This window comes from Apium graveolens, chromosome 3 (assembly GCF_009905375.1).
Source record: "Apium graveolens cultivar Ventura chromosome 3, ASM990537v1, whole genome shotgun sequence".
Taxonomy (NCBI): domain Eukaryota; kingdom Viridiplantae; phylum Streptophyta; class Magnoliopsida; order Apiales; family Apiaceae; genus Apium; species Apium graveolens.
In genome coordinates this window covers 17,567,737-17,588,524 of record NC_133649.1, presented here as the reverse complement: position 1 = coordinate 17,588,524, position 20,788 = coordinate 17,567,737, and the positions used below count along the sequence as shown (strand labels likewise).

Genomic DNA, 20,788 nt, shown 5'->3' with positions numbered 1-20,788 from the left:
ATATACCATTCATATTGTTATAAAGTTTACTCTTGCAAGAACTTGGAGATTACAAACTACAAGTAGCTGCAAGGGTACAAATAAAAAATTCATGGACAGGTACCACCCAGATCTATTATGGATTCAGCAATTAAAGGACATTGCTTATATCTTAAATTCATGCATATCATCACATTGCAGTTTATGCCAACTACATATTAGGCCAAAGTACCATTAAGATAATAATTTGTTATATTGTAATTTCTAAATATAACAAAAATTACATACTCGACCAGCAGTCAATGTCTTTACAATGTAAATTGATTCAGATGATGTGAATTATTCATATAAAATACTTTGCCATCTCAAATTCTTTTTGCTCAAAACCACACTTCTCATAGAAAGCCCTGTTCTTAGCACTGCAGTCAAGGATCACCTTGTAACACCCCACAGAACGAGCATGATCAGTGAGGTACTCAACAATTTTCTTTCCTAATTGCATCCCACGAGCGTTTGAGTCGACCACAACATCTTCTATATGACCAACTTTGCTACAATTCCTTATAAATTTTCTTTCAATAAACACACTTCCAGTTGCTATAATCTTTTGAGAACTTCCATCTTCAATTACACATATAACATGGTTATCGCCATATGAGCTGATCTCTTCAAAGCGGCTTCGGAACTCTTCGTCAGAGACAGAATCACATACAGTAAGTTGCTGCAGTAACTCTATGAAGCCCTTACTTTTGTCAGATATCTCAAGTTTTCGAACTTGAAACTTCTTTTCTTCATCAGAGCAACTAATGCTCTGCATCTTTTGTATTAAAATATGACAAAATGTGTTAAACACCTGAAAGCAAAATCCCTTTTAGATTTGACTGAGTGGAGAGGGAAGAGAAATGAGCATAGAGAGATGGACAGTAGATCTCAGTAGATCTTCCAAACAAAAGTAACGATAAAGATAACCAAAAACCTAAATACACACCTAATATTGTATAATGTCAAATATTAGTTGTTAACGTTCAAATTATGCATTGAAGTCTCTACAAGAACCAAATATGCAACTTTATATGCCATTATCAATTAATCATTAAAATGATATATGAACATATAAGATTAACATGTATCAAACAGTGTAGTGGGCGGTGTTTCATATATACTACTAAATAAAGAAGACAATTGGAAATCTTAATCAACCAAAACCACTGTAAGTGGTAGAGAGAAGCCACTAGACAGGTCCAGAGGTCCTCGCCTAATATAAAGCACCAAAATATTGCGATCTTGGATTTAAGCAAAGCTTTGATTTTGACATCACAAACATGATCAAGGCTAAAAAATCAAGCACTCTAAAAAATCAAGAATGCACTCCTTGATACCCAAAGGTCGGGGGTTCAAATTCAACACTCGGTGGAGGCAATTTTGTGCGTGAAATTTTAATTTTTTTAGTAATTCATCTCACCAAGAAACAAGAACGCGCTCCTGCACATATTTGAAAGAGAAATGTGGCAGGGTGGCGTAAGTCTTGTTAGTGGACATTCGTCTGCAGAACCACTTTGGCTCATTATTCTAGTTCTTCACAGTTAGTATCCAACGTTTGTAGCAAACTTAATGATATATTCAAAGATTGTGCCGATTAGGCAAGATGATTATCAGCAATATATAGTTCACCGGTGTAGAATGTCACATGGATGTTCGTACTTGCAATTGGTTCTACATAACGCCGCAGCCTACTACAGACACATTCGAGTTTAGTGAATGTATTGCTACATGGGCTGATGGACAAATTCCACTTGGGTTAAATATTTCTGAGTAACCTAATTAACAAAAAACCTATTCAACAAAAGTGTAAATAAAGCTATCTATGCAGCATCTTTCTCATCATTTCCCAAGATTGATACAAAAAAAACACACAAAGTCGAAGCAATCCTACAAATTAATTCAACTTGTACAATAGTAACAATTGCAAACCAACCAGTACAATTCACAATCTATAAAAATTAAAAGAACCACAGATTTTACCTGATTAACAGAAATGAATGCTGCACCCTTCGCGATTGTTTTGCTTCTTCCACTGCATAAGCTTCATAAGATCCAATTTCTAAACCCTCATAATTGTATACGTGTATGTATGTATAGAAGGATCTCTACCTTTCTAAATTATTTTTTTAATTACTAGGTCTTTTTCACTAAAATGGTGAAATGTAATAAACTGGATAATATAGTAAATGTACTTGTCATTCAATTTTATTTTTTTAGATTATTAATACTAAAATTATAAGAAAAAATACAAATTTAAGATGTTCAGTCAAAATTTAACCAATTCAATTTTATTAAAGTAAAATACAAACTATTTTTAAAACAAGAGTGTGAGATTTTAAAAATAAAAATAAAATAAAGTATGTAGGGCAAATCCAACAATGATCCAAGTATCCAAATTTGGGGCATATTACCCTAAATTTCATTTCAACAATGATCCAAATGATGATCCAAATTTGGATCAGTGATCAGTGATTTTCACTAATCCAAATTTAAATCACTTGATTTAATATAAAATAATGGTTTTGTTATTTGTAGTTTATAAAATTTTAAATTGATTTTTGATTTTTTTAATTATATAAAATAACAGAATATAATTAATAGTTAACAAAATTTATTTTTAAAATAAAATTTAAAATAATGAGAAGCATTCCTGAACCGCCATAAAAAAATAAAAAATAAAAAGGCACATATTGCACTTAGAGATGCATTAATTAAACATTTGTGGGAAAAATATACTAATTCGGAAAATTAGTGTGTATCAATGATATTTTGTATGTTAATTGTTACAATAAATGTGTTTTTCGTGAATTAAGTGCACAATTTTAATATTTTTATGTGTATTAATTTTTTTTTGATTTAATTAATTTATGAAATGTTATATAAATTGTTGATAATGATTAAACGATAAATTTAAGATAAAATTGCTTAATATGATATTTATATATTATTATATATATAAAGTAATTTTGATCAAAAATTTGGATACACTGTTAAAGTTGGTCAGAAAGATCAGTTGATGATTCAAATTTGGATTTTTGGATAACAATTGTTGGAGATGGCCTTAATTAAGGGAATTTCTAAATTCAGATATGTGTTTTAAGTTCTCTGACAAAAAAAGGTGAAAAAACAAAACGGCCACGCTTTAGGAAAAATTAAAGTGGGGATAATTCAATCTTTTCAGAATCTTTTTGTTTTGGAAATTAAAAGAGCCCCGAAAATTTTATTTTCCTATACTAATTACATAAATATACGTCAGGCTTTTTTCCATAAGTAAAAAGTTGTTCTACAAATTAAGAATAGAGCTTACATTTTAAAAATTTATTAATTGATATCACAAAACAGTAAAACACCGGGGACAAAATAATAATTTTTTAAATCATTTATTCAAAATTATATAAGACCTTAATAAATTTTATACTAAATTCTAAAGACAAATCCTTATCATCAAATCTTCTAGTCATGTTGATGTATGTAATTCATCTTGGAATAACAGTCACTCCGCCCGCAATTATTAGGCTATCATTTATATTTTTTAATGTACATAAATTAAATATAAGTATTCATCATTATTGACATGTTTATTCACATGAGCTGCCATGTCTTTCTGTTGAAATTTACATGTAATAGCAATGTTTTTACAGTTAAAATCTACCTTGTAAAACTATTGAAATCTTTCTCTTTTTTGACGAAAAACTATTGAAATCTTTATTGAAGTGCTATAAGAGAACCATTTGAATCTCTTTAACAAAAGAGTTCTTCAGGACACCACTTAGACAAGTGTAAAGTCAAATTGGCTAGAGAAAGAAAGCTTGACAACTTGCTAACACTCTTTTGAAGCATCAAATGGAAAATGGAATGTAATAGATGTACTTTTAACAAAATGAAGTCCAAATGGATTAAAAGCTCAAAATTGTTTGATGAAAACATCCATAACGCAGAGAACAAGATGTGAAGCATTGAAATAGAAAACAGTATAAAGTCAATGGATAGCTATAACACTTTAAAAAATAAAAACCTAATTTCTCAAAAAATTCGGACTGGCTTCCCCATGGTCGTCTTCAGGTACAAGCACCTCACCTGTTGCAAAAGGGCACATGATTAGCAAGACCATAACCAATATAGAGAGCTATTACACTTCTAAATCTCAGTGTGGCAAGGTAAAAGAAAAGGGCATGCACTGTGAGCCAAATAAGACGTTGGGCATTTTCAGAATATTATAAAACTAATTTACTCTACTTCGATCTAATTTCTTTACGCCCTATTCGTCCGAATCCTAGATTTGCTATATATGACACGTCTGGATATCCAAAAAAAATGAATTCAAATCAGGTTCAATTGTATGATGAGAGTTTGAAATGATAACTCAATTCATCTCAACTAAAATGAATTCCATGCACCCAACAATCTTAAGGAGCTTACAAGACGCCCGGCTAATGGCTATCATGAAAATCTCTGAGTTAAAATATGTCCACCAGATCAGACATGAAAATTATTTACATGCAAGATATATTCTTCAGAATACTTACGTTCTGCCAATTCTTCTTCAGCAAAGAAACCAGAAAGTTAACACTCATTTGAACATTTTGGAATATCTGCTTCTCCTCCATACTGCAGTTGCCAACAGCAACTCCCATACAGAGAACCTTCTTAAGTTGAAACTTCACTGTTGCTTTTGTCTCATTGACTTTTGACTCCAATGATTCCTGATGGGACACCAGTGTAGGAAATTTTCCTGCAACCAAGATAATAATACAACAGTATCATGACCATATCCTATAATGATGTAGATAGATCTCAAAGAAAAGCACCACAATTTCTAGGCTCTGCAATCTCATTAGAGTGCTGCTAATCAAGTACGACTAGAACAACAACATAAACTCCAACTAGTAACACCAAAAAAAAATTAATTGAGCACCTAAGCTTTCTTACAAGATACAAAGTAAAAAGAAGTACTGTCACATTATCAAACTGTTATTCTTGCCTGCCTTGTTGAGACCAGGGCCCAAAAGACGTGGAATTTGTTTGATAACAGCTTCAGATGCTAAGAAAGCATGGTACTTTTTGGCAAGCTTCTTCACCAATTTCTTGTTCTTGTTTAATTTCTTCAAGCCCTCAACATCCATATACTCTAAACCAATCTTCTCAGCCTGTGGTAAATTTATAGATTGAACTTGTTAAATTGTTTTACAAACTAAATATTCATGATTATTCCCAACAGATAGATTTTTTAAACATACAAGAATACTGATGCCAACATCTAATCAAATGATAATAACATGAATGGAACTCCATAGCATATGTACTGTAATACAAGTCGAAAAACAGAAATGTTGATACGATAAAAATGACATTAAGCAAGCAGTGCGTGTTGTTTAGTTAATTGTTTGCAGAAGAATCGGTAGAAGATAAACTAGATATTGAACTACTCGTGCTATCATGTTGTGCACACATGCCCAAGACAAGGCTTGAAGTGTTGAACCCACCACAGCTTATTAGCAAGACATTTAGGCTATAGCCAATGAACATTTCAATGCATTTAAAGCACACAAAATATAAAATGCATACCTCTCCCACATGTTGAGCATCACCAAGCATGCAAACCTTCATCTTAGGCCTGGAAATGTGAGGCAATCTAACCGAACCACTGAAACGCTTGTCTTTCTGGGGATCATAGTTCTTAAGTCCAATTTGAAGTTCAATGGTTTCGGTGAACTTGCGACTCTTTTCTTTTGAATCGGTAGTAATCTGTGTAATTGCTTCTCTAAGAGGCTCACTCTGTAGCTTACTGCATCATAACAATATAAACATCTTACAAAATTTAAATATCTAATATTAACGCAAAAATCTACAAAATAACTAATTCAATATTAACCCGAAATAAACATTATATATAGTCCATCAAACTAGATATATTATCAGCTTACATCAAACGATATAGTGCAACTATCAACAACTATTTTAATTCAAATCCATTCAACAGTTTTAAAAAATTTAATCAAAGATACGAATGAGCACGTACAATCAAAAATTTTAGAAAATGCAAATCAAAATAGCATTCAATATCATGTATAATTTTTGCAGATAAACATGATTAATTTAAGAAATTAAAACAATGTAGCACAACTATTTTATAATTTTTTACAGTACATATAACACAATTAATCAAATTTATTAAGACTATACAATAATTAATCAGCAACAACATTAAAAAAAAAACAGCACATATACACAGATCTATACAATTAAAGAAATAGTGGACTAACAGGTTACCAAAAATCACAAACGGTACATTTAAAACAAAATTGAAAAGTAAAATAGAGTACCTCATGGCGAATTAGTAGTTATTTCTACGAAATTATAAGAGAGGCAGCTCAACAGAGGAGAAAAACGAATCCCGGCCGAGTATATAAACCCTAACTAGAGAGTCAGGGCTTAGGGTTTATTGGGCTGCTCGGTCCATTTACTTTTTTGTTGTTGGGTGTATATATTGTTTTATGGGTTGGGCTTCCTTTATTTTCATGGGCCTCTTGTCGTGGATTGTACTTTTTTATATTACTTGAATTTTACTTCTCTCTTTATTTTGTAATCTTGTTAGACCAAGTCCAACAACTTCCTTAGAATAAGTCCAACAGCTCCCTTAAACATGTTCTTAAGTTCAAATATAAGAAATATGCACTCCAACAGTAAGACACCTCTCTCATGCCTTATCGTTAAGAAACCATAAGTCATCCATTATTTCATTTTCATCAATAAAAGAATAATTTCTCTCTGTTCTTTTTATTTCTTTTCTCTCTATTCCTTTCATATCTCATTCAAATTTATTATTATTATAATAATAATAAATGAAAATAAGGATCATTGTTGGACTTCAAATTCAAAATCATGTCTTAAATCACTAAGAGTTAATATTTTATAATATTTATAAGGAACCTATAAAGAGACTAAGAGACTGTTGGACTTGCTCTTAAATGGACTCTTAAGTTCAAATATAAAAAACTTGGCTTAAATTTGCACTCCAACAGTATCCTAGTAGTTCCTTAAATCACTAATACATTATCTTTAAGGAACAATTAGTCATCCCTTATGTCATTTTTATTAATAAAATATTCATTTCTCACTTTTTCTTCCACTTTAGTCTTTCTCTTTCTTCCATTTTTTATTCATATCTTTTTCAAATTTATTATTATAATAATAAGAATAATAATAATGAATGGGTTTAGAGATCATTGTTGGAGTTGAAATATAAAAACATGTTCTAACTTACTAAGAATTATTATTTTATAATATTTATAAAAAAACTACTAGCACACTGTTGAACTTACTCTTAAATTCATTCAATCGGATTATGAGAGGGGATAAATGGAATTAGAAAAGGTGTGAGTCGAGTTTAGTCCTACAATATCTTTTTATAGCTTAAAAACACTAATCTTCTTCATTGTGCATTCAAGTTCTTGCACAAGAAAAAAGAATACATGTTAAAATAATCAAATAAAAAAACCGTTATAATGATTTTTTGCCTCAGGTTCGGGGACTTTTGTGAAAAATAAAAGAATTTAAAATATGATGAATAATTGATTTTATCACGCAATCCGATTTAATTATCATTGTCATATTTAAACTCTAAACATTATGTTACATCATAAAATTGTCATTGTCATATTTAAACTTTAAACATTATCGAATCTTTAAGGAAATGAGTCGGGTTTTCGTCAAAGGAAGAAGAAAGACGAGTTTTGGAGACGCGTCCTATATATGCTCTGAAGGACGTCAACTCATGAGTGCAATATACTTCACATGGAAGACTACTAACGATACTGAATATGAAGTTTTGGTAAGTGGTTTGAAATTAGTTTTAAAGATGAAGATTGCAAATCTAATTGTTCGAATCAATTCCATGTTGGTTGTACATCAAGTAAACGGAGGATTTCAAGTTAAAGGGTCACAGACAGAGATGTATCTAAGTTATTCACAAAGCCTCATTCGCAAGTTCAGAGAGGTAAGCGTTCAGCAAATCCCAAGGAAAGAAAATAATGATGTCGAAGCTTTGGCAAAATGGGGCTCTAAAAAGAAAGCAACTTTGCTAGGCGTCATCCCTTTGGAAATCCATGAAAAACCTAGGGTCCCGTTTGTGAAGGTTATGCAAGTTGATAGCTTATTCGAGGAAATTTGGATGACTCTCATATGGTAATACTTGAAGAATGGAACACTTCCAAATGATAGGATGACAGCAAGGCGACCCTGATACAAAGAAACACGATATGTGGAATATGATGGCGAGTTATACTATAACGACTCGTATTTTCGTATTATTAAGTATAATTATAAAATTATTAAATAAATAAAAATACGTATTGGTTCTGTCAGCTGTGTGATGCTTTATTATTAATTATGTGAGGTTATTGGTGTGCGATGATTATTCGTGTAATTAATTATTGAGCTGTATTGTGTTATTTTCACTTTTAAAAGTGGTTTTATTGAAAGTTTATTTTCATAAATATATGGATTATCTCTTAAATTACTTTTTTTGGTTTTATAATTTCAATAAATATTTTTGGGATTTTATAAAATTTGGAAATCAGTATTTCATTAATTATTTATCCATGAATGATTTTCTGATTATAATTAAGTGTAAATTCAGTATAAAATTCCAGAGTATATCAAAAATTAGGGAACTCATATTTTATTAAGTTTGGATTATTCCGAGAATTTTAAAATTATTTTGGAAATTTTTGAAATTAATTTCACTCGCGCGTTGATTCGTTTAATTGTTAAAAGCGGGTATCAATTGCGTTTCAGAAATGCTTTAAAAATTATGAAAATTTTATTTTGTTAGTTTCGGGATTTTTAGAAAATTTTAAGACTATTTTGATAATTTTCTAAATTTATTTTATGTGCAACTTGGCTCGATAAATTGCGAAATAGCGAAACAGAAGGAGGGTTGCAGTTCATTGTATTAATATGTGTTAATCTTACAGGGATCCAATGGCTACGTGTTCATTTTTCAGGCCTAATTCTTAGATGTGTCAGGCTGTGATTGTTTGATAAAAAAAATCAAAAACAGAACAACAACAATATATCACAATCTCATTCTTGTCTCTCACTTCGGACGTCTCTTTCTTTTTGTTTCACTGCTCTCGGTAATTAGCTTTCAGCTAATTCGTGTTTCTTTTTTCCCCTCTGTTTCCATTCTAATTTTTTGTGTTCTTTCGCGGCTCTATCTCCTGGTAATAATTGTCGCCCTGATTTTGTTCGTTTCCGGCATATATGTATGTATATGTGGGAGGTAATTCAGTTGGTGGCAATATTGTTTAAGTTGTTATTGTGTTGTTGTTGGGTGTTGCTTACTTGGTTGTGCCCTTGTGTTCCTGATCGTTTATTTTTATCGCCGGAGAGCCGGCCGGTGTATGCTGCACACGCGCCTCTGCGTGTGTCCTGTATGTTTATTGTCGATGCAAATATTTATGATTTAGCTTTAATTTTTATTTATATTCTACGCAGGAAATTATTTGATTAATATACGTGAAATAAAATAAATGTTTTTACGTGAATTATTGTTAATCAATCGGTGAAATCTGTGATTGGAAACCCAACTCGGGTACCTCCGAATTTTACCGCCGTCCGCGATGAATTTTGACGAGCGGACGGTGGACTGTGATGACGCGATTCTGAGTCCTAATATAGATAAATAATAAAATAATATTTAGTGTGTAAAATTAGTTTCTCGGAATGAACAATATGTTATGTTATATCGAATTTGGATTAATAGATGGGATTGTAAATTGCCAAATTGATTGGTTTGGATTGTGGTTGTTGTTAATTGATTGGGTTTGACGTCGAATTGTTTCGACGAGTAGTCCGATAAACAAAGGAGACGCTGCCCGATTTTTGAGAAAACTATTTCCAAAATTCGGGAACGAATCATGTAAAATATCGGGAATGTTAGTCAACATATATACTTTTATATTTATAAATAAATATCGTACGACCCTACTTACATATTGTGATAAATATTTAACAACCCTGTTTTCTCGAAGCGACGGGTATGTATTTTCCGAGTATGAGTCCAGAACCGAGTCTTGAATGCGTGAACCCTAATTATTGTGTGTGTTATGAGAATGCGTACACTTACGAGCCGGGTTTTGTTATCGTTGGGTAGAAGTGATAGCGAGGATATGTCAAGCATAACTGGTCATCTAATGTGTGGAATTTCGACTCTGTAGGTTTTAGTCGGAGGACCCGAAAGTTGATATCGGACTAGAGACAGCCTAGTGATCAGTCGACAAGCTCAACAAAGTTCCAATCGAAGGACCTGAGTGTTGAAGTCGGATCCAGGATAGTCTATTAGTTAAACAATAAAGCTGAGCGTCCAAGTCAGCTCAAGATCAAACGGTATTAGTTGTAAAGCTTTACAAGGCAAGTACCCCGGACCATACTCTTATGGTTAAGTATATATGAATGAAATGTTATTTTATTTTCGAACAGAAATGTTTTAAGTTGCATATCCCCTGTATTTGAAAATATTGTTTAAAATATGTTTTGGAGAAAAGTAACTTCTGAAAGTATAATTTAGCAAAAAAAAAACTTCTGAAAGTACCTATCTCTAAAATGTGATTAAAATGGAAGGAAGTTTTGATTAGTGTGTTGTGACAGAATGGTTTTTAACAAGAGATAGGTAAAGGTGATTTTGAAAACTGGATAAAACAAATCAGATATTGGATAACATTGCGTAAGTAGCTAATTCGGTTGCACACCATATCTTCACCGATTAGTCCAATATAGTTAATCAGAGACCTAGCTAGTCTCTGCAGATCCGGTTAATTTGTGTGAAAGCCCGATCAGCTTTCCTAGATAATTTGTGTTATAGCCCAACCAACTATCCTAGATAACTTGTGGGGAGGCCTGATCAACCATCCCTAGATAACATCCAATACATATCTGATTACGGTTTGTGGTTCCAGTAACGGAACAAATGGTTTTATGGTCCCCGTAACGGGACAAATAGTTATGTGGATTCCTGTAATGGAACAGTGGTTTTGGAAATGAAAATAGCATGCTAAAATTAAACTCTGGTATTTATACACAGCACACGACTGATGATATTATTTTACAGGGCATGTTAGTGTTAATATCCAGTTTATATATATTTTACTTATTTTGTAGCAAGTTATAATTTCTGTTCCGATAATTTTTTTATCATAAATTATTTTACTTGTTATTCATATAGTGGTACTGCTGAGCAATTGATTGCTCACCCTTGCAGAATATTTTATATATATGTATTGCAGATTCCTAGGAGACTCTTCCGTCGTCGTCAGGGCAGAGTTCCAGTTCAATTCATAACAGACTCCTCTGAGGTTGTTGTGTCAGACCAAAGATGGTTTGTTGAGTTGTTGTCTTAAGATAGTTGCGTCAGGATTGTTTGTTATAAGCTGGTTTTGCAATAATTGTAACCTAAGTCATACTTAAACCTGGAAAAGGTCTTGGTATAAGGGGTCGTGTTTACGGAATTGGCCCGATTAGTTCCTAAGTATGTAAGTACGTAAACCCAGAAGGCAAGAAGGTTTCAACAAGGCCTGAAGCCTAAAATTCGTAGTGGAGTTGTGGCATTGCAACTTAAGACATATCCTTCCGTAGTTCAAGCCGCCCTGGTAATGGAAAGTGACCATAAGTTGGCTGTTAAGGAATAGGGTGATAAGAAAAGGAAGTCTGAAGGTGCTATCAGCAATGCGGATCAAGGAAAATCCAGTCAGGAGTTTCAGAATCGGTTTGGCCGAAACAGGAGTCAAAGATTTAGGAGACGGAGTTTTTCCCAGGCTAGGCCTAGTGCTACCTCAGTTGCTTCTACTCCAGCCCAGTCACTCAAGTCAGATGTGGATTGCAAGTCCTGTGGAAGGAGACACGGTGGTTCGTGCAAAAAGAAGGTACAATGTTTTAAATGTGGTCATAAGGGTCATTATGCGTCGGAATGCAATCCAGAAAATCCAGGAGTTACTTGTTACAATTTTGGGAAGGTTGGGCATATTGCAAGGAGTTGTGGAACGACTACTCAAGGTACTACATCCCAAGGGCCAACATCCATCACAGCTAGAGGCATAACCTTCAAAGTGACCAAGAGATCGAATGCCTAGGACTCGGATGTAGTTGCAGGTACATTTTCTCTCAACTCCATACCTGTTAAAGTTTTATTTGATTCAAAAACGTCTAAGCCTTTTATACTAAAGAAATGTGTGAGTAAAATGAATTTGATATTAGAAGACTTAGCTGAGCCTTTAACCATAAAAGTGGTCAATCAAGGTGGACTTTCAGTGAGTCACCTATGTCTTAACTGTCAATTAGAATCCATGAGTATTCTTTTCAGCTGATCTTACACCCTTCGAGCTAGAAGAGTTCAATGTGATTTTAGTAACGGATTGGTTTTCCTGTCATAAGTAAAAGGTTGATTTTCAGAAGAAGCGAATTGTAAAGTGTACATAAGCCAATAGTAAGGTAAATTTCTAAGGGCAGAAGCAAGATAAGAAGTTTTTCCAATCATACGAGAAAAGGAGTTAATAAGCCAAGGATACAAGGTAGATCCACCATATATAGAGATACGAATAAGAGAGTACTTAAGTTGGAAGAAGTTCGAGTAATAAATGAATACCCTGGAGTCTCTCCAAAGGCCAGTGGGAATGACATAATTAGTTAAGTAATTGCAGAAGTTATTGAAAAGGGAAGTGATCATACTAGATATATCCCCGTGAGGGTGCACCAGTGATGCTTTGGGAGAAGAGAGATGAAATTATGAGATTATGTATCAATTATCAGAAGTTTAACAAGATGACGAATAAGAATAGATAATCCCTATTTAGAACTGACTACTTATGTGACCTAATTAAAGGAATGTGGTATTATTTGAAGAGTGACTTAAGATCTAGCTACCAACAGTTAAAGGTTAAGCCTGAGGATTAAAGACTGCGTATAAAACGAGATATGGACATTGCGAGTCTCTGGTGATACCATTTGGACTGGCAAATGTACCAGTCGCCCATAAGATTTAAAGAACATGGTGTATAAGGAGTACTTGGATAAACATAATTGTATTTATTGATAACATCCTCAGCTATTCAATGACTAAGGAAGTCCGTGTAGAATGCCCAAGGATTTCCCTACGAAGATTAGAAGAGAAGCAATTATACATTAAGTTTTCAAGTATGAATTTTGGTCGAGATTAGCAAAAGATTCCGATTATTCCATTAAAAACCACCTAAGCAAAGCCGGTGTAGTAACAGATGCCTTGTGCAGAAAGAAAAGATTGCATATAATTAAGATCACCGAGGAGTTAATAAAAGAATTGAAAAGAGTGGAAGTTGAAGTTCAAATACCTGAAGGTGATAAGAAGCAAATATATGAAAGTACTTTCCAGCCTTAACTGATGGCAAGGAGTAAGAGGTGTTCAAATGTTTGGAAACGAATTTGAAAATGAGTATCGCTTATCATCCATAGACAAAGGGCCAAAGCGAGTGAATGATTCAAATAATATAATTTATTAGGGGAATGCTACCTGACGAAGCCTTGTAAGGACGTAAATATAAAACTCCGCTTTATTGAGATAAAGTGGGAGAAAGAAAGTTGTCAAGTCTTAAGTTAATTCAGCACACCAAGGACGCAGTGGTGTTGGTTTGGAAAAGAGTTGAAGCATCTCAGAATAGGCAGAGAAAGAACGCTGACTTGTATCGAAAGGATATGAAGGATAGAAATAAGATTGATGGTATTGTTAAAGGTGTTACCTTAAAAGGGATTGATTAGGATTGAACAGAAGGACAAGCTGAGTCCCGGATATATCAGACCGTTTGAAGTATTGAGAAAATGGGTTAAGTCGCCTATGAGTTAACGTTGTTGCCATAATTGCAGCATACTCATAGTATTTTAACGTCTTTATGTCAAGAGGATATATCCTTGATTTGAACCAAGGCAATATGTATGAATCAATCTAGATTTTAGATCATAAAGAGCGAGTCCTTAGATATAAGTCTATTCCTATAGTCAAAGAACTTTGAAGAATTCTTGAGTGGAAGAGTCCACTTGGGAATTAGAATCATATATGTGAAAGGAATATGTCCTAAGTCCAATCATGTATTAGGATTTAGGAATAACTTTTATGTAATCTGTTTTGATTTCATTAATATTAATAAAGACTTGTTTTGTTTTTATTACGGGTTTTATCTATTTAAGTGTTTAAATAAGATATACCATAGTTTAAAGTAAAGCTTTTTATGGATTATGATGAGATCATAATAGTGAGACCTAAAAAGATGATAACTCTAAACTTAAATAGTTCCTGGTCATAGGATTACTAACTGGTAATTAATAATCCGCAAAGATCGGTACATACTATGTTTGCTTCATTATGAAGGATGTCTGTTCTCATAGACATTTGTGTGGTGACACTATAGCTAGTATGTAGGTGCTTATTATGGAATAAGTTCACTGAACATGACTCACCCAGCTGAACAACTGATGGAGTTCACTCACGTGTCAGCAGTTGTTCGCTTAGTGATAGTTGTACAAGTATCCTTAGACTTGAGGTCATCATAGTCATCTTGTGTACACTGAACTATGCTTTGGTTTAGTTTTTAGTCTCCAGGGACAATTATTAGGGCTCTTCTGGGTATAGGAATTTGTACACGAAGATAGTGTATGATCAATAAATGATCTACCCCTTCCAGTGAAGGAAGCGAATGTTCAAGGCTGATCCACTTATGCTAGTTCAGGAATCTCTGACCAGAGTGAATGAAATTAGAAAGGAGTTTCTAATTTGCATAGAACTACGCATAGTAAATGGTAAGCAAGTGATTGAATTAGATAGGCTTGACACGAGATCCATGCCTTGTATTTAATCGGGACATTGTAGGGTAGAAGGAGTTTATTGTACGGTAACTATTCACTGACAGGTTCTTGGTATTCTAAGCAGTGAATTCATATTATCCGGATAGTCGCGATATGTTGAGAAGCATCACTCACGATGTAGAATAAATGTGATTAATTAATTAATCATATTTAATAAATTAGAGAATTTATATAAATAATGATAAAATAGTTTTATTATTATTTATTTCTACTACCGGCTTAATATTGAACCTACAGGGTCACACCATAAAAAGAGAATGATTTATTGGTGGAGGAATTAATTAATAATGGCTAATAATTATTTATTTGTGAAATAAATAATTAATTGGTAAATTCAATAATTGATTAAATGAGATTTAATTGATTATAAATTAATTAAGAAAAGTTCTTAATATTATTAATTAAGGATTTAATTTTTGGAAATTAAATCAAGATAGAGAATTATTTCTAAAGTGTTTAGAAAAAGGATTAATAATTAAAAGGTGTTTTAATTATTAATGAGAATAATAAATGGGATAATAATAATAATATTTATGAGAAAATTTCAGCTGAAAATTTTGCCTATAAATACACTATTATAGACTCTATTTTATTCTAACCCCAGAAACCCAAAAGTTTTAGAAAACCAAATTCTCTCCACCACCTCCTCCTCCTAAAAGTCATTTTCTTGGTGGATACCGGTGGAGTGCTTCACACTTGAGGAGCAACTGCTAAGGATCTCTGATCGTTGTCTCCGAATTAATTTTAAAAGGTTAGATTCGATCCCTCGAATTTTTATTCACGATTTATATACTTTTATTTGGATTTTGTGTGTGTAAAAGTATTTTTCCATGCCCCGCTGCGTTAAAAAATCCAACAATGGTATCAGAGCATAGGTTGTATGCATATAGATCTGTGGTAAAAATTTCAGAATTTTATGTGCTTCTATGAATTAATTATGATTTTTACAAGTTATATCATGGATTAATTTTGTCTGATGAGAAATCGTTTCTCAGAATAATTTTGAGTGTTGATCTGGGTTCTACAAGTGTTGTAGATCGTCTGGGTATTTTTTTCATAATTTTAGGATGTATAGATTTTTTATTATGAATTTTTGAAGTTCTTGCAATTAAAATTCGTAATTAAAAATTATATAGTATATATATATGTTTGTATTGTCTGCTGTGTGTTTTTCTGTGTTGGACGGAATAAAAGATAAAGCAAAGCAATTAAAGATCAGATGGCGGCACGGTGTCCAATGAGAGGAGAGAGAAGACGACGACGTTCGAAAACAGGCGAAGAACCGCGCATCGACCACGCGCGCGTGGGGCTCACGCGCTGGCGTGCCACGCGCGGCGCGTGGAAGACACGCGATGGTGACGTCATGCCGACGGCATGCTGACGTCATCAGATGATGTCATGCTGACGTCAGCATAGGAGTTAGGGCGCGTGGAGCGCGTGAAGCGCGTGGTTGGTTGTCAGACACGCGCCTGACAGCGCGTGTGCGCGTGTCGGCGCGTGGGGAAGCTTGTTTCGGCGCGTGCGGGCGCGTGGAAGCTCAGAATGGGGTGATTTTGGTGCCGTTGGATTCGTCTTTTCGAGACGCTTCTAATGGTATATTATATGATATTTTATGAAATTGTTTCGAACTGTTTATAGCTAACAGAAGTGTTTTTAAGCTGTTTTTAACTGTTTAAATTGCTTTTAAATGCTTCATGTGATACATAGAGATGTATAATGCTTAGACGAATGTGCTAGATGATGTAACATACCTACCTTGATGTTTATTGATGTTTATATATGTGATATATGCTTAGTTTATCATGCGATGATAGATTTAGGTGAACTTGAATGAACATAAGGCGTTTGTTAGACAACCTAGTATAGTGAAATTGTTTCATAACCTTAATAATAATATTATGAATACAATCATGAGATTCTTGTGTTTGTGAAACACGTAATTGAATATGAATTTTCGATATGAGAGAAAATATGATTCTGTCAACAACAGATTTCTATCTGTAAGAAAGGGTTATTAAGTGACGCCTCTTGACAATGCTCCACCCGATCTGGGAATCGTCTGATTATTGATTATTGATTTGAAATATTTAATTTAAAAGGAAGAATCTCTTTATAATATGATTATAATTGTAACATAATATAATCCCTCTAAAATTAAATAATATCAAGTAGTAATTGGCCAATGATACACGGGCTTGTGTCGGTCATAGCCTTCCAACATGATAGAAAAGTAGTTCTTATTTTTGAATCATTGTCGTTTCGTGCCACAGCCGAGGGCTTTGATTTCGATATAAGAAATACTTGTCTATTACATAGAGATGTGTACATTGAATAAGAATCTAAAGGTCGTTACGTGCCACAGCCGTGGGCCTTTGGGGACTGATTCAATTGTACGGAATGTTGGGTTTGACTTGACTTAGAATATTGAGTTTGTCGTGCCACAGCCGTGACTCAATTATTCAAGAGTCTAAAGTTTGATTAGGGAATAACATGAGATGTAATTGACAAGAGTTGTCTGTCTATTGAACATTACATGGCGTTTCGTGCCACAACCGGGGTTGTGTAATGGAATGTAGGATCCCTATTCCTACTAGCATTATGAATGCTTAATTTTTCACGTAGGGGGTTGAATAAATTAGGAAAACTAGTGGGAGCCACTTATGAATAAAGACCCGATTCATATAGTGTTTTAAAATGAAATCGAATATTTGTTAAGTGTTGTTATGTGTTTATCATTTACAGATTTACTTTGTACGTTATGTCTTCTGCACTATCACTCAGGAGCATACTGGATGCTCACAAATTGACTGGTCCTAATTATGCTGACTGGCTTCGAAACTTGAGAATTGTTCTCAGGATTGAGAAGCTGGAATACGTGATTGACTCACCTAAGCCTACTGAACCTGCTAGTGATGCACATAATAATGAACATGTTGTGTATCGTAGGTGGATAAATGATGCAAATATTGCTCAATGCATCATGCTAGCTTCCATAAACATTGAGCTACAGAAGCAACATGAGCATATGGATGCTCACACTATCCTCATGCATCTACAAGAGTTGTATGATGTGGCGGGGAGGATAGCTCGATATGAGATATCGAAGGAGCTGTTCGGTTGTAGGATGTCTGAGGGATCATCTGTGAATGACCATGTACTTAAGATGATCAATTTGATTGAACGTCTTGGACAACTTGGTTTTGCCATGGATGGGGAGCTGAGCCAAGACTTAGTCTTGCAATCGCTTCCGAGTTTGTTCTCGCAGTTTGTTGTGAACTTTCACATGAATAAGTTGGATGTCAGCCTGCCTGAACTTCACAACATGTTAAAGACTGCGGAATCGAATTTTTCCCCTAAGAAGAGTTCTGTTCTTCTAATTGGTGAAGGTTCCAATCCTAAGAAAAGGAAGAGGAACTCTTCCAAGAAGAAGAAAGTAGGTGAGAAAAATGCCGGTTCCACCAAAAGCTGAAGACCCCGAGAGCAAAGTTGTTTGCTTTCACTGTAACAAGGTGGGGCACTGGAAGAGGAACTGCAAGGTTTACCTTGCAGAATTGAAGAAGAAGGGTAGTGAGACTACTGCTTCTGATTCAGGTATGTTCATGATAGAAGTGAATATGTCATTTCTACTTGGGTATTAGATACCGTCTGTGGTTCTCATATCTGTAATTTGTTGCAGGGACCAAGGAGAAGTAGGACTCTTGAGGAAGAGGAGGTGATTCTACTGATGGAAATGGAGCAAAAGTTGCTGCTGAAGATGTAGAATCATTTCATTTACATATGCCTACGGGCAAGACTATTGTTTTAAATAATTGTTATTTTGTTCCCTCGATTGTGAGGAATATTATTTCCATGTTAGACTTGGCTGGATTTTTCATTTATTATTGAGAATAATGAATGATATATTCTTAGAGATAATATTCTTTATGGACGTGGTGCTTTAAATAATGGTCTGTATATATGTGACATAATTTACTTCAGATTGAACAAACTAATAAAAGAAAAGGGATGATGAAAATCTCACTTTATAGTGGCACTGCAGTCTCCATTTAGTAGACATGGAGAGAGGACTGCAAATCTGCTAGGAATGGTACACACAGATGTATGTGGACCAATATCTACGCAAGCCATGTGTGGATTTTCATACTTCATTACTTTCATAGATGATAGATCTAGATTCGGATATGTGTTTGATGAAACACAAGTCTGAAGCCTTTGAAAAGTTCAAAGAATATAAGTATGAAGTGGAGAAACAACCAAATATAGTATTATAACTCTTCGATCAGATCGAGGTGGTGAATACTTTAATGGAGTGTTTCTAGATTATCTCTAAGTAAATGGTATAGTCTCCCACTGGACTCCTCCAGATTGGTATCTGAAAGGAGAAATCGAACTTTGTTAGACATAGTTCGGTCCATGATGAGCTATGCAAATCTTCCAGTATTCCTATGGGGTTATGCATTGGAAACCTCAGCATATTTACTAAATAAGGTGATTTCCAAAATCTGTTCCTCAAACTTCGTATGAGATATGGAAAGAAAGGAAATCGAGTCTTAAACACGTTAAGATTTGGGGATGTCCAGCTTATGTCAAGTAAGTTGACCCAGATAAGCTGGAATATCGATCCGGAAAATGTAGTTTTGTGGGATATCCTAAAGAGACTTTAGGGTATTACTTTTACACCGATCATCGGGTGTTTGTCTCCAGACATGCTACCTTCTTGGAAAAGGAGTTTATCCTTGAAGGAAACAGTGGGAGCAAAATTGAACTTGATGAAGTTCAAGAAGCACAAACTACTACGGATCAAGTGGAAACACCTGTTCTGACTGAACAACCTTTTGTGGAACAGCCCATTCATAGGTCAGGGAGAGTGTCTCGCCAACCTGAGAGGTAATATGGCCTTGTCATTGAGAATGACAATGAGTTGTCGATCATTGATGATGACGACCCTGTGACCTATAATGAGGCTATGAGTAGTGTTGACTCAGAGAAATGGCATAGTGCCATGAAATCCAGAATGGAATCTATGTATACGGTATACAAAAGATAGATTATAGCAGATGGCCAGGTGGAGACCTATAAGGCCAGGCTTTTGGGAAAAGGATTCAAACAAAGGCAATGGATTGACTTTGATGAAACTTTTTACATGTAGCCCTGTTAAAATCAGTTCGGATTTTGCTTGCGATTAATGTGGTTTAAAGCAAGCTTCTCGTAGATGGAACATCCGTTTTGATGAGACAATCAAAGAGTTTGATTTTATCAAAAACGTGGATGAACCATGCGTCTACAAAAGGGTTAGTGGGAGCGCGGTAACATTTCTTGTATTGTATTGAATTAGAGTTGACACACATAACAACATAGCAGACCCACTCACAAAGCTACTTTTTGAAAGTCACTTTGATCGTCATAAAGATGAGATGGGTATTAGATACCAGAGTGATTGGCTTTAGTACAAGTGGGAGATTGAAAGGAATATGTCCTAAGTCCAATCATGTATTAGGATTTAGGAATAACTTTTATGTAATCTGTTTTGATTTCATTAATATTAATAAAGACTTGTTTTGTTTTTATTACAGGCTTTATCTATTTAAGTGTTTAAATAAGATATACCATAGTTTAGAGTAAAGCTTTTTATAGATTATGATGAGATCATAATAGTGAGACCTAAAAAGATGATAACTCTAAACTTAAATAGTTCATGGTCATAGGATTACTAACTGGTAATTAATAATCCGCAAAGATCGGTACATACTATGCTTGCTTCATTATGAAGGATGTCTGTTCTCATAGACATTTGTGTGGTGACACTATAGCTAGTATGTAGGTGCTTATTATGGAATAAGTTCACTGAACATGACTCGCCCAGCTGAACAACTGATGGAGT

The 20,788-nt window shown here is 34.1% G+C and overlaps 2 protein-coding genes across 2 annotated transcripts; both read right to left on the bottom strand.

Annotated features, from left to right (window-relative positions):
* Nucleotides 1–213: 213 nt before the first annotated feature.
* LOC141710610 (glucosamine 6-phosphate N-acetyltransferase) lies at nucleotides 214–2,159 on the bottom strand. The gene is made up of 2 exons (XM_074513178.1): nucleotides 2,002–2,159; nucleotides 214–832 (listed from the first exon to the last, which is right to left on the bottom strand). The coding sequence occupies exon 2, from the start codon at nucleotides 794–796 to the stop codon at nucleotides 323–325; it is 474 nt and encodes a 157-aa protein (XP_074369279.1). The 5' UTR covers nucleotides 797–832; nucleotides 2,002–2,159; the 3' UTR covers nucleotides 214–322.
* Nucleotides 2,160–3,865: 1,706 nt separating this feature from the next.
* LOC141711850 (large ribosomal subunit protein uL1) lies at nucleotides 3,866–6,486 on the bottom strand. Its single transcript, XM_074514538.1, has 5 exons — nucleotides 6,345–6,486; nucleotides 5,587–5,806; nucleotides 5,003–5,168; nucleotides 4,548–4,753; nucleotides 3,866–4,098 (listed from the first exon to the last, which is right to left on the bottom strand). Exons 1-5 carry the CDS (start codon nucleotides 6,347–6,349, stop codon nucleotides 4,045–4,047), a joined length of 651 nt encoding a protein of 216 aa, XP_074370639.1. The 5' UTR covers nucleotides 6,350–6,486; the 3' UTR covers nucleotides 3,866–4,044.
* Nucleotides 6,487–20,788: the final 14,302 nt, after the last annotated feature.